The 14,033-nt window shown below is 41.2% G+C and overlaps 1 protein-coding gene across 1 annotated transcript in view; it reads left to right on the forward strand.

The window, feature by feature from the left end:
• Window positions 1-13,768, forward strand: part of svild (supervillin d) — a 43,679-nt gene extending 29,911 nt beyond the window's left edge. The window contains 22 exon segments of the mRNA XM_029456492.1: window positions 1,970-2,117; window positions 2,572-2,649; window positions 2,898-2,984; window positions 3,249-3,432; window positions 3,504-3,676; window positions 4,245-4,406; window positions 4,660-4,796; window positions 5,060-5,207; window positions 5,832-5,977; window positions 6,222-6,397; window positions 6,594-6,729; window positions 6,898-7,198; window positions 7,443-7,597; window positions 8,188-8,290; window positions 8,454-8,661; window positions 8,738-8,871; window positions 9,696-9,851; window positions 10,278-10,400; window positions 10,403-10,420; window positions 11,365-11,477; window positions 11,938-12,093; window positions 12,417-13,768. Of these exon segments, the coding sequence (XP_029312352.1) occupies window positions 1,970-2,117; window positions 2,572-2,649; window positions 2,898-2,984; window positions 3,249-3,432; window positions 3,504-3,676; window positions 4,245-4,406; window positions 4,660-4,796; window positions 5,060-5,207; window positions 5,832-5,977; window positions 6,222-6,397; window positions 6,594-6,729; window positions 6,898-7,198; window positions 7,443-7,597; window positions 8,188-8,290; window positions 8,454-8,661; window positions 8,738-8,871; window positions 9,696-9,851; window positions 10,278-10,400; window positions 10,403-10,420; window positions 11,365-11,477; window positions 11,938-12,093; window positions 12,417-12,503 (3,129 nt within the window). The 3' untranslated portion in view covers window positions 12,504-13,768.
• The last annotated feature ends 265 nt before the right edge of the window (window positions 13,769-14,033 follow it).

The following is a 14,033-nucleotide window of genomic DNA, read 5'->3' on the forward strand; positions in this document are numbered from 1 at the left end:
CTGGCAGTGCAGTCTCCAGCTCCGTCCTTGCCAAGGGGAACAAACCGATTGGTTAAGCAGGGATGATTAAGCTCAGGGACAGTTCAACAGTAAATATATCGAGGGGGGCTGTTTTAAGGATTACAGAGTCTCTTCAGCCTGTAACTCTAACTGATCTGCATTATCTATATGAAATTTATTTTGGGGGGAAATACTGTGAGATTTACGTAATGCAGAAGTCACTGTTTGTGTTGATTCACAAAATTAAGAAATGATTTTCTAATTAAATTAAATTAATTTAGTTATCTGTATCGCATGGTAGCTGTAAGCTTTGAATTAATCAGGTACTTAAATAACGTATCACTAAAGGTGGAGCACCCTGCAGTACATCCTGGTTGCAGTGTCACAGGGCTCTATTGATAATATTGATAATTCAAGATTCAAATTTCAAAAGGTTTGGAGCTGTCATGAGATATTACCAGAAAGATAACGAAGTGTGCCGTTGCGTAGAACATTGCATTCTGTATTATTTGTGTTGTTCCTGCTAATTTAGAGCTAAAACATTCATCTTATAACTGCGACAAGCTCTCGCGCCAGCCGCTGACTTTGTGAGCTCGAAACACAACTGAAGCCTGAAACATCCGGACAGCTGTACCTAATAACACTTATTCTGTGAGTTAGCAAAACAAGTCTTTACATGCCAGTGTCTCTACTATTTACAGTCAGTCAAAGATTCCTCTCTTTTTCTTTTACTAATGATGATGAGTTCAACTCATAACAGACCTGGAGGTTAATGTAGAGCAAATAAATGTCAATAATGTTCAGACAAATAATCCCAACTGGACATTTTTCCTTAAATGGCTCAGCCTATGATATGATATTGACATCAAATTAACGTCAGAAATGTGACTCCACATTGACATCAGTGTGGCTGGAGTTCACCACTTTAGCCAAACATCTTGTTTAGCTTTGAAGCTGCTGACATCTGCGAATGTTTAAGTTGACTCCTCAGAGCTTACTGTAGAGATGTGAAGTAAAGCACGACAGTCAGCAGGTCACACGGATCATATTTCACCCGCAAAAGAAATTCCTCTGTGACTGTAAACGAGCCGCTGTAATCCCAGTCATTTGTTTGTCATTTACTTCCATCTGCTGCAGCAACACACTGCCGTGCTGTGGCTCTCACATCAATCCAGACAGACACAAGCACATCCAAGACTATATGTATACATATTAAATACATCATGTAGAGTTTCTTCTGTTATCTGTGGCTTGTTGTGCACAATACCTTTTCTTCATTCTGATGATCTGCTTGAAATATATATGTTCTGTTATTCCTGCCTTTAGTCTGTTTGTAACTCCCTGCAGAAAGGAGTAAATATATTACATGCAGGGAATTGCTCATTATTAGCGAAGGAATAAGGGGTGGCAACCAGTAAAAAAAAAAAAAAAAAAAACACCAAGCAGCGCCGTAAAACGCTTCAAATGTTTAGGAGTGGAATATCATTAATTACTTTACAACAGCTCAGGGTCCAGAGAGACCAGGGGGTGCCGTAAAACCTCTGCTAATTCATTTTTAATGGTGGAGTTCAGGTGCAGAAATGGCAGCAGGAGTAAATCACGCAAGGAAAGCTGTAATAAATAGTGGGTGATGGATGACCTCAGTACAGTTTTGGTATTTTATTGTCAGGACTCCACATTCTTCATTTTTTTTTATAAAGTATGAAATAACTTGTTAGCTAGTTGTTTTTGGCAGAAGCCACGCTCCCCCAGAAATAATTTATAACGTAATGGGATCTTTCATAATTCCTCCTTAAATGAATTTATAGTTGCTTCACTGTCTTCCTGCACCTTTTTGAAATGCAACCTTTCGTGCTCACTCATGATTACTTCACTGTGTCCTCATAACTGTCTGTTCCTGTGTGAAATAACTGGACGGTTAAAGTGCAAAAGACCTACATTCTTGTATTTTGAATAAATGTTCCAACAGAAATCCAGTGTGGATTTGGGGCCCAAAGTGTCGCTGGCAGACAGGATGAAGGTCCTTAAAGACAAAGAGGAGCAGTGGAAGAGCAGAGGCAAAGGAGCTGCCAACGACTCCGTCCAGTTCACCGTGGCCGGACGCATGGCCAAGAAAGGTGAAACTGCAGCGTGTATTTACTCCGTGTGGCTTGACACGAGTTGAGCATGCTCATTGTTCTCCTGTGAGAGGCCTCTTCAGTCATGCAAACTCTAACCCTTCTTTCTCTGTCTTTACTTTGCTTTTGCATTAGTAAAAGAAAATGCAAAAATCAACTAAAATATGATTTTGTGAAGACGGACAAACAGCAAATAACAGCATATATATAGTAATTAATCGATGGTCAGAAAATGAATGCTCTGACTGCTTCAGTAACGCCAGTAACGCCTTTCTCATACTTAAAAGTAAATTAAATATATTTGCACTTTTGGACTATTAGTCAGACAAAACAAGACATTTGAAAATGCCACGTTGGATTTGGAATTTTTTATTCAAGAAAATAATCGACACATTGATTGATAATGAAAAAGATTGTTAGTGTCAGCCCTAATATCTCCCTTGTTTTCTTCCAGGTCTTGTGACCGATAAGGAAGATTCGCCTCTTATATCCCTCAAGAAGTGTAATGCCACGCCTGTGAAACCCCACGAAGGTCAGTCAGTGTGTGAATCATTTAGTTAATCAATAAAGTGATTAACCCGATAATACAGCAGATGTTGTGAGTATTTAAAGTATATTGATATTGAACTGGACTCTTCCGTGTCACAAGGTGCAGATGACATTTATTTTAAACCTTTGTGGTATTTTATTAGCATTTGATGCCTTTTTTAACCTAGAAAGTAACGTTGTATTGTAACACTGTCACTATTAATCATGCCTCTGTTTGTTTTTGCTGGACAGAAATCTCCAGTAGAACTGATGTGAAGGTGGAAGGAGATAAAAGGCTGGACAAGCTTGAGTCTTTCCTCGACAAGCTCCACAATAAAGGTACAATCCCCCTTTTTGTGTTTGTTTTCCACAAATGTATCACACATTGTGTTTTTAAGGATCTAATCTACATGTATGTTTAATTACTGCCACATAGTGTATATTGAACATACTCAGCATTTTATAGATGAACCTACACACGGGATGTCAAAGACACTTTGTACATATCTGTTCACAAAAAAATCATCATTAGCAGGAGAAAGTTCTGTGTAACACTTCCTGTTCCATCCTTCCTGTTTCCTGTTTCCATGGCGTGTGGGTCAGGCGTGAGCAAAAGCAAGATATCCACCGTCGAGGTGACGGCAGAGACGGAGAAAGAGGTGATGACCCTGGATGATGACGAGACGTTCGGCAACTTTTACAAAACTGTCTCGCCGTCGACGCTCATGGACTGCAGTCTGGTTCTGACAGAGGAGGACCTCAGCCAGATCCAGGCCAATACGCCAAAGTGAGTTTATAATAATCAGAACATTTGAACGACCTTGGTTGCTTAAATTAAATAATGTTTTGTGTTTTCAGGCTCACCTCCGCCGTAACAGAACACAAGCGAGCAGTACGACCAACCAGAAGGAACCAGGGCTCCAGGAACCCTCTGCGGGCTCTGGCTGCTCGCAACGACATCCGCCAGGTGTACACCGAGCAGAGGCTCAACGTGGCCTCATTGGAGACCAAGAGGATCCAAGTGGAGAGGAGTAAGACTGCTCAAACTTATATTACACGGGCTTAAGGTTCTTGTATGGCTCAACAGCCTCAAGCACCACCAGTTGAATCCACAACCAAACTTTGCTGTATAACGACTTTACATACATATGTTGTGTTCGCAGGAAATCTTTTACACGCACTTTAGTTATTGTTAATAAGTTGGTTTGTTATGTACGTTATTTATTTATTGTTTATATTAACGGCCACATAAGATGACATTTGTTAACATTAATTATGACTTCTTACATGTTTATATACAGTTCATTAACAAATAACTTCACCTGTTCCACACTCAGTGATCTGATATTCATATACTGTATTTTCACTTCAGTGTAGTCTGCTGCTTACGTGTTTACCATATTCAGTTCCTCTCTACCCTTCACAGACTAGTCTGACCTCAGTGACCTTTTCAGGTAACATGAGAAAGAAGAAGAAGTGACGAGTATAGCTCACGTGAAATTAGAAATCTCTTATGATCTGTGTTGTAAATCTGCTTGTGGTCTATATGTGTTATAGCGTGATATCCTTTCTAATTGTCTTCTTTTCTCTCCCTCGCAGTGGCAAAGCACTCCAAAACAAATCTCGCTGATGTGGCCTTGGCGGGTCTCGCCAGCAAGGAGAACTTCCGCAAAATCAACCTGCGCAGCGTGAAATCCACCGATGTTGTGACCAACAACAGCACGCTGCCTTTCAACAAACTCATGCTCATTCGCATCAAAGGTCAGAAAAACAAGAGAATGAACTGTGTGCTTGTTTTCTATTCATATTAGTTGAATGGAGGTGTGACGTACGGGGGATATATCACCTAGAACCATTCACAAACACTTAAAGTGCCGTTCATGGGAAACTCTCAAGTGTGCTTCTTGTGTTATTCCTTAAGAATGTTTCCATAATAAATATTATATTATATTCCAGTGATGTATGTTTCAGATTAAGACTACGGAAGTACAAACTGCTTTGTCCTTGTCTGCAGGTCGGAGGCACGTCCAGGTGCGCCTGATGGAGCCCACAGCCCACTCTCTGAACAGCGGCGACTGCTTCCTTCTCATAACACCAAAGCAATGCTACATGTGGAGTGGAGAGTTTGCCAACGTCATTGAGAAAGCTAAGGTAAGGAAGAAGCAGGTTTGGATTTGAAAGCTTTGACACGTGTTGACTAGGGCTGTACCGAATAGTTCAAAGCTTTATTCATAATGTTGACATTTGCAGTTGCATCTGTATGCATTCAAACCCGGTCTTTCTACACAGTTGCAGATAAAGATTAGCTGTACTGATATTATTTAGTAATATTAGTATAAGGACTTTGTTTGTTGTTTTTTTGGGTGATGACGTCATAATATGTGAACTCATGATGATATGGTTTCTTTGACCAGGCGTCGGATATGGCTGCGTTTGTTCAGGCCAAGAGGGACCTCGGGTGTAAGGCCTCCCAGGTGACAGTGCTGGAGGAGGGCATCAACACGGACAGCAGATGGGCCAAAGAGTTCTGGAGCCTGCTGGGAGGACATACCCAATACAGAGGTTCATAAAACACACACACACACAACCTCTTTAACATCGCCACAAGCTGTTTTTATTTAGCTCAAGCACAAACAGAGATCAATACAGTTCATACAACATTTGTCATTCGCGTAATTTAGTTTATTTCGGTCGTTTTCAACTTTAAATAACCATAATAAGTCATTACTTTTGAAATAGTTAGAAACCCAAGCAAATGTATAGTGACTGAAAAGGTGTATGCTGAAGCCTTAGCTTATTACACCTACCCTTTTTACATTTATTATTTTGTACAATCATCATTAAATGTATACACTGAAAATGAAAGAAAGAAACAAAATAAGATAAATATTTACCCAAAAATATCTAAATTCTATATATAAATATATATATTTTTTGTTAAATCCATTAAGTGTATTACACATTTTCATTTCCTTTTCAAAACTATTCCACAAACAGATAGATTTGACTGTTACACATCTTTGTTTTGCATTTGTTTTTGTAAACATGGAAATTCCTCTTAGTATGCTTTTTTAGATTTGTTACTTTCCTTAAGAACACCTCAGCATTTGATGGAGTTCATGTCTAACCACGTGCTCTACACATATGCTCACTCTGCCTCTTTGTGTTGTGCTGTGTGTGTTACAGGAGCAGGGGAGCCAGAGGAGGACGAGCTGTATGAGACTGGGGTGTTAGACTCCAACGGGGTGTACAGACTCCTGGGAGACAAACTGGTGCCTCATGAAGAAGCCTGGGCCTCCATCCCGAGTGTCTCCTTGCTCGACTCTAAAGAGGTAATAACAATCTTATATGTCTGGGAGGTTTTGACAAGTGTTGGAAAACTATTTTTGATCCATTTTACACCTGGAAGTCTAGGACCTGAAAAGAAAGTGTGGAAAGCGATGTTATAAAATGTTCATAAAGCACCCGTAAAAGTCCAGACGGACATTTCAAAGCACATTCAATTGTTATTTTGTACTTTGTAATAAACGGCAATCCATCTTCTCCCTTCCCCCTGCTGCCAACGCCCTACAACAGGTCTTAGTGTTTGATTTTGGCGGTGAAGTGTACGTGTGGCACGGGAAAGACGTGCCCTTGGGTGACAGAAAAGTGGCTGTGAAACTGGGCAAACAGCTTTACAGCGGCAGCTATGACTACAGCAGCTGCAGAGTCAACCCTTTAGATGCCTCCTGCACGAATACAGATGTGCCTCAGTGAGTACCACGCGTTAACCCTTCCTTCCTTTTTGTGCTGATAAATGCACTTTTATCTGATATAAAGTGGATTACATGAACAGAAAGGTTTATTAGATTGTTGGCTGTGTTATTGTGGCCCCTGGTGGTTTTATCTGGCCAGTACAGCTGCACAGAGGACATTTTTAAATGCTTTCCTTGTCTATATGATTCTCAGGCAGGGGGAGGGTCGCCCGAGCTGGGCTCTGTTTGGCCGGCTGTCAGAGCACAATGAGACGTCCCTGTTCAGAGAGAAGTTCCTGGACTGGGCCGAGAGGAAGAAGGAGGAAGCAGCTCAAGCAGAGGAAATCAAGGTAGATGAGATTACATTTAGGATGTTTGCATTTTGTATTTAGCTGTGACTCTTTGGTTGTGTAATATGTGAATTAGTGAGACTGTCATGCATGTGTTTTACTTATTTTCTTATTGCCTGTTTAAAAAAATGAATCATTAAACTGAAAAAATGTTCTTTGTCACCTCAGAGCCCAGTCCACACCATTGAACGGCCCGCACTTGACTTGGAACTGCAGCCATGTGACGCCAAGGCCCTGCTGGACAACGAGCCGGCGCCGGTAAAGACAGTTCTGGAGGGGGTGAACGTCCAGCGGGGCCACGGCCTGGTCAGGGCAGACGACGGAAGACAGGCAGAGTTGGCTACAATAGCTGTAGACGCCTGGCACATCAAAGAGCACGGTGAGGAGGAACTGCCTCCAGAGAGCCTGGGCCAACTGCACGAGGGCGACGCCTACATCATCCGTTGGAAGTACTCCATCACCACACTCGGTGAGTCATGTGTTTGGCACAGAGGTGGCCTCGAGATACAACTTGTGAAATGGGTAAGATTAATTCATTAGAGAAGATTAATGGCCTGAATTCACTTGTTAGTTGTGATGGATTGCAACTGTAAAACAGCACCTGAGAGACTAACGTAAGTGTTGTTAACAAGGTTTGAAAGAAGAAGAGGCTTTAGCCTTACATCTTATGGTTACAGCTGTCCACTGGGTTTACTCTGGTTCTGTTTTCTCAGTGGGGAAGCGACAGAAACCCGGGGAGCTGAGTGCCGGGGCCCCTGGAAGAGAGAGGACTGCTTGTTTTTTCTGGCAAGGCAGTCACTCCAGCGTCAGTGAGAAAGGAACCTCAGCTCTAATGACGGTGGAGCTGGGCAGTCACAGGGGATCACAAGTGGGTCTCAGTTCATCACAGTCAAACACAATCAATGTCAATGTCTACTCATAATTAGCAAGTGTTTCTAGGCCTGTCATAATAACAACTTCTGTTGTACAATATATTGTTCCTGAAATAATAATGAATAATAATAATTGCGATAAATGACATTATTGTAACCATTTTATGCCACTGATTTAATAATAATATAAAAGCATAATAATGCAACTACACCCTTTCACAAAGAGAAACTTCTAATTCGAATTAGTGAATTTCTTTTTCAAATATCCTAAAAAAATAAAACCACAAATTGACATTTGGGCGCTGTTAACAAAAATGTCAATGCAAAAGTATTTTAATGGTAGGGGAAAACCCTGCTGTTTATTCCGTTGGTGACATTATTATGTAAACACACATTTAAACACAACGGGTAATCTTATCAGGGTCATGTCCATATATCGCACAATAAGTCGATAATTATCCTGACACTAAGTGTTCCATTCATCTCATTATTTACTGAATATGACCGCATGAATGGCTGTGTTTTCAAGTTGGATTTAATCAAAGTGTGTCTTTCTTCATCTGATTGTATCTGATTGGCTGCCCAGGTGTTGGTTAGTGAGGGGAAAGAGCCTCCGTGCTTCCTCCAGCTCTTCAATGGAGGTTTGATCATCCACAAGGGCAGTAGAGAAAACAGTGGCAACAACACAGGTAATAAAACAAAACACTGTTCATTGTTTGGTTCTCTGTATAAAACTCATTGTTACCAAATGGTGAGTCGGGTACTTGTCGAACACGTTTTTTAAATGTCAAATAAACACGGTGAATTATTGTGGCGTTAATGCTTCTATCCATGTCTGCTTCACCTCTCCAGATGACTGGAGGTTGTTCTGTGTCCGTGGAGAGGCGGAGGTGGAGGCCTCACTGGTGGAGATCGATTGCCTGCGTGGCAGTCTGCGCTCCCGTGCTAGCCTGGTGCTTCTTAACGCTCAGAAAGACGTTCTCTACTTGTGGCACGGCTGTAAGGCACATGCCAGTGCCAGGCAGGTGGCCAAAAGAGCTGTGGACAAACTAACCCAGAGGTAAGGATCGGGCAGATGGATAAATATATGTCCAGTGGATGGACATGTGTGGACATTCTGTGTTTGTGTCTTCAAGGTGTCCCTCAGAGTTAAGTCTGAGCAGCACCAGCAGCGTGACAGTTGAGGAGGTGGAGGAAGGTACTGAACCTGCAGAGTTCATGAAGGCTCTGGGCCCGCAAGACAAGAAGGCCTACGACTGTATGCTGCAAGGTGCGTCCTCACATATTTAACCTTTGTGCCTCACATTTAAAAGGTTGCTCTGATGTCATTGGAGGGCAAAAATGTCCACGTCAAAAAACTGCCATAAAATAATATACTAATATTTCACTGAGTTAAATCTTCTGTCCAACATCAGTCCTGGTCATCACTACCAAATATTCATTTTCAGAATGTAAACTTTTTAAATGCCAGTTTGTTTTTTTAATGAATAAACAAAAAACTTAACTTAACTTTTATGTATACTAAATGCTAGTTTTGTTTTTTTAAACGTTCTGGGATATGATTAGCAGCAACATTGATTTTGATGACACATCACACACATAATACTGCAGCACGCCCCCTGGTGGAAGCTAGGAATGTTGCATGCATTTGCCCCATATGTCAAAAATGCGAAACTGGTTCAATCTGGTGGAAAGCAGACAGAGCTCTAGAGTGAAAGCCTGATATAATTTATTTTAATTTATGCTGTAATTGCAGTGGGATCAAAAATTGTGTTTTTAATGGGTTTCAATGCAGACACTTTTGTCCTTAAGGGTCTGAGTGTCTGTCGGCTACAGAGTGTATTATGGACTTATTATTGGAGCTGAGGTTGAACTTCCAAGATTTAAAAAAAATTAAAACACTGCCGTATGCATTAATAACACAGACAAAATGATTGAAACATTTAAAATCCAAAAATGTTCCTAGTCAGGCAAAAGCCACTCCCCAACAGCAAGAAGTCGAGAGAAAGATCTTTTTTGACCGCTGTGTGTGTGTGTGTGTGTGTGTGTGTCTGTGTGTCTGTGTCTGTGTCTGTGTGTGTGTGTCGTCTCCAGATCCAGGGAAGTACAACTACACACCACGGCTGTTCCGGCTGAGTGCCAGCTCCGGGGTGTTCGAAGGGGAGGAGCGGCTGTATCCAGCCAGGGTGACAGAGGGTGTCATGGCGATGCCCTTCCTGCAGGAGAACCTCTACTCTGCACAACAGCCAGGTACCACACACACCTGTAGCAATGTTACATTTCAGTGAATTATGTGTTTAGTATTTGTCTGATGCTTTCTTTGAAACTTCCTATTCTTTCCATGTAAAACTGCTTTGGTTATGATTTCCTAAAATAAGGTTAGATAACCAGCTGGAGTCAAAACTCAAATAGAAATGTACATTTTAGAGATTCATCATGAAAAATATAGTGTTTGTTGTGTTGTTGTCAGAGTCTTGGCAGGTTCTTCATCACACAAAGAAGCACAACACTAAATACAAAAACATTCAGTTCCACATTGTTCCCTGTTTGGACCTTGAAAACTAAACAATAAGGCGCTGGGGTTTGAAAGACTCTTTCACAGTTGATGGTTATGTTTTATTGTTACTGAGTGCTACCGGGTGTACATGTAATAGCTGTGCTGTCTTACTTCTCCAGCCCTGTTCCTGCTGGATAACCGTATGGAGGTGTACCTGTGGCAGGGCTGGCAGCCTGATGACACACAGTGTACCGGATCTGCAAAGATGCGCTGTAACAGCGAGAGGAAGTGTGCCATGGAGACGTGCTGCAGTACTGCAAAGGTCAGAGTTCACAGACAACCACAGGAGCTACATGAAATAGTCTACTAACATACTATTCATACGAAGCATGACATATAAGTGAGATGTAGTGGTACTGATGCATGGTATTGAGATTTTGTGTACACGAGAAATGGAGAAGTGTACTAAATTAGCATGATTTATGCAGTACGTCAGTTGCGCCGTGCGCAGTACGTCAGGTGCGCAGTGCGCAGTACGTCAGTGTGCACTACGTCAGTGTGCACTACGTCAGTGTGCACTACGTCAGTGTGCACTACGCACTACGTCAGTGTGCACTAGTACGTCGTGTGCAGTACGTCAGTGTGCAGTACGTCAGTGTGCAGTACGTCAGTGTGCAGTACGTCAGTGTGCACTACGTCAGTGTGCACTACGTCGTGTGCACTACGTCAGTGTGCACTACGTCAGTGTGCAGTAGTACGTCAGTGTGCACTACGTAGTGTGCACTACGTTAGGTGCACTACGTCAGTGTGCAGTACGTCAGTGTGCAGTACGTCAGTGTGCAGTACGTCAGTGTGCAGTACGTCAGTGTGCACTACGTCAGTGTGCAGTACGTCAGTGTGCACTACGTCAGTGTGCACTACGTCAGTGTGCACTACGTCAGTGTGCAGTACGTTAGTGTGCACTACGTTAGTGTGCACTACGTTAGTGTGCACTACGTCAGTGTGCACTACGTCAGTGTGCACTACGTCAGTGTGCACTACGTCAGTGTGCACTACGTTAGTGTGCACTACGTCAGTGTGCACTACGTCAGTGTGCACTACGTCAGTGTGCACTACGTTAGTGTGCGATTTCGAACACAGCCTGTGTCTACAGTAATTGATAAAGGTCATTTTTAGCAGCCAAACACTCGTCAGTCGTCAGTATTACTTGTGTGCTGAACTCAAAAGCATATTTTACATATCTTTACACTGTGCTGTGATTTACAGAAAAGAACCCTCGGCGCCCCCCTCTGGCATATCTGGTCCTAGCAGGATGTGAACCTCTCACCTTCACCAACATCTTCCCATACTGGGAGAAGGACACCAGTATCACTTCAAAGGTGAGATACTTAGCACTCTGTTTTTACTATGCACGTCTGTGTTGGGGTTAGGAGAGATGTCCCAGTGTCACAGTTTAGACAGGAGACTGCTGCGCTCCATGTAGTTGACATGAGAAAGAATCTAAATTATCTCACTCAACCAGATCTGTTCAGATAAAGTGCCACCCCCCAGGTACGTATGTCTATTTAAAGCTGGCATGCAGAATCAGGTCTAGTGTGAAGTCAGTGAAGTGTAGAGTACAAATTCTACAGACATTAAAATGAAAAGAGTTACCTTCTTTAAATGCTTTAACCCCGGAGCGCTGTATTCTTTCCTGCAGGATTCATTTGCACATATTTTGATATTATTTAAATCTGTTTTGTACGATATATAATTCAAGCTTCATCAAATAGAGGAATGGAAACTGCAGTAGCTCCGTTTTGCATTTGTTTACCTATTGTTAATTATTTGTGTATGCAGACTGAGAGCTCCAAGAACAAGGTGATGTTAGTAAAGGAGGCGCTGTCTCGGCTCAGTAAGCTGCAATACTCCATCGAGGAGCTGACTGGGAAGCTGCTCCCAGAGGGAGTGGACCCTCTCCGCCTGGAGGACTACCTGTCTGACCAGGACTTCAAGGTAGGGCACATGGCTGCTCTCAAATAGGATCGTAAAAGGCTCAAAGTTTACTTATTGTTAAGTCAAATTATTTTGTAGCAGTTAATTATTTCCAGTGTGTGAGAGTTTCGTTTCACAACAGATTGAAGACGAAAAAAGCAATTAAAATGTTGAAAATATCGAAGAAACTGTGACCAGACAGTCATACATGTGTGTATTGAGCATTTATGCATCTTACAGTAAATCTACATGTACACAGATTTCAAAAGTGCCAGCATTAATATAATAGTATTATATTAGGTCTTATGTAACACTGTTTGTCCTCTTACTCTGATGTTTTGCAGACACTTCTCGAGATGAGTCGAGTTGAGTTCAACGCTCTGCCAAACTGGAAGCAAAAGAATCTGAAGAAAAGCAAGGGCCTGTTTTAAAACAAATCTTTTTGTACACAAGTCTGCCGGGTTTTTTTATGTTCTCAGCAGCTTTTCTTACATTTTTTATTCCAAGAAAAAAATGATGTCCTCATTTTGTAAAGGAAAGCAAATGTACAATTTTGTTCAAATGTTGATTTATTTTTTAAGAACAATGTAATTTTTCCATGTGTATTTGTAGCCAAACATTATGTGCAATTGTTAATCTTTTTGATGGCAAGATGTTTTCCTTTTATGGAAAAAAATAGTTACCCTTATATTATAAATATGTAATATACTATAAATGAATGTGTTTTTATGTCTGACTCCAGACGGTGTTGATTTTCATGTGAGAATGTGTTTGCCTGTGGTTTCAAAACGGAGGGAGAGTTATTCATTGATTTTTATATTTCACAGAGAAAGCCAGTTCTGTGTAATAGGATTAAATTGTTCAGCAAAAATGTCTCCACTTAGAGGTTGACAAGCAAAAGAAGCAAAAACAAATTAAAGTTTAGAGAACAATCCCTATAATGTGTGGACGTTTGAGAGAAACGTGGTGATCTTAAACCAAGATTGTATTCCCAGCGTCTGACTCGTATAATTGTAACAGCAAATATATTCATTTTGTATTTGTTATTTTAGATGTGTGTGGATGAGTGAACTCTAAAATCCCAAAGAAAACTGAAACATGAACTCTGACTCTCCAACCATCACATCGACTGACTGTTGTCAGCATCACTGAAACGGACCCAAAACATCTTTTCAAGTTTGGTACTGAATACTTCCTGGTTCTCATGGCCTGTGTGCCAGGGATGGCAGCCCTTTGATCAACTGGTTGTTAGGGACCAAAACAAATATTTTTGACTTGTTATACATGTTTGTGTGTGTCTGAGTGTGTAAATGTGCAACTTTAAAAGTATTACGTGTGTGTGGGTGTGTAAGAGAGAGTACCTGTGCAGTATAAACTGCCTTATACCTGTAGCTGACACCACAAATGTATACTGCAAATGTGATGTTACATGTAAACCATACTGTTAATATGACTGTCTGTGATGTCTGAATTAGGAAACTCTCTGCATGATGTTCACAAAAATATTTTGCTTACCAAACGTGTATTAAGTTGTTGCAATATGCATTTTTTTTTTTGTGATATGTAAGATCTGCATTTTATGTGAAGACAGCTTCCAGGCCAGCTTTTATTTTGTGGCACATAACAGTAAACATTGTGGTAGGGAAATGAGATATAAATGCTCAAGATTCCCTTTTAAATAAAGTATTTAAAAAAAGGTTTGGTTAGTCTTTTAAACAGCACAAGCATGGAACTTGTTGAAACATTTCTCTCAAAAATCCCAGTAGCAGACGCACAGGTGTAAATAATTAAATTAACGATAGCTTACTATGGCGGGGCCATCGTTAAGTGTTATTAGTAACACCTGGGTTTTTCCTACTATGACGAGTCAAAAAAAAACGCCTGCTGTGAAAAAGGCCTATTAGGATCATTATTACAGCAGCCACCCAGTGCTTATAGTTGTTGCAGTAGAAATGCAACAG

Source organism: Cottoperca gobio, chromosome 19 (assembly GCF_900634415.1).
Source record: "Cottoperca gobio chromosome 19, fCotGob3.1, whole genome shotgun sequence".
Taxonomy (NCBI): Eukaryota; Metazoa; Chordata; class Actinopteri; order Perciformes; family Bovichtidae; genus Cottoperca; species Cottoperca gobio.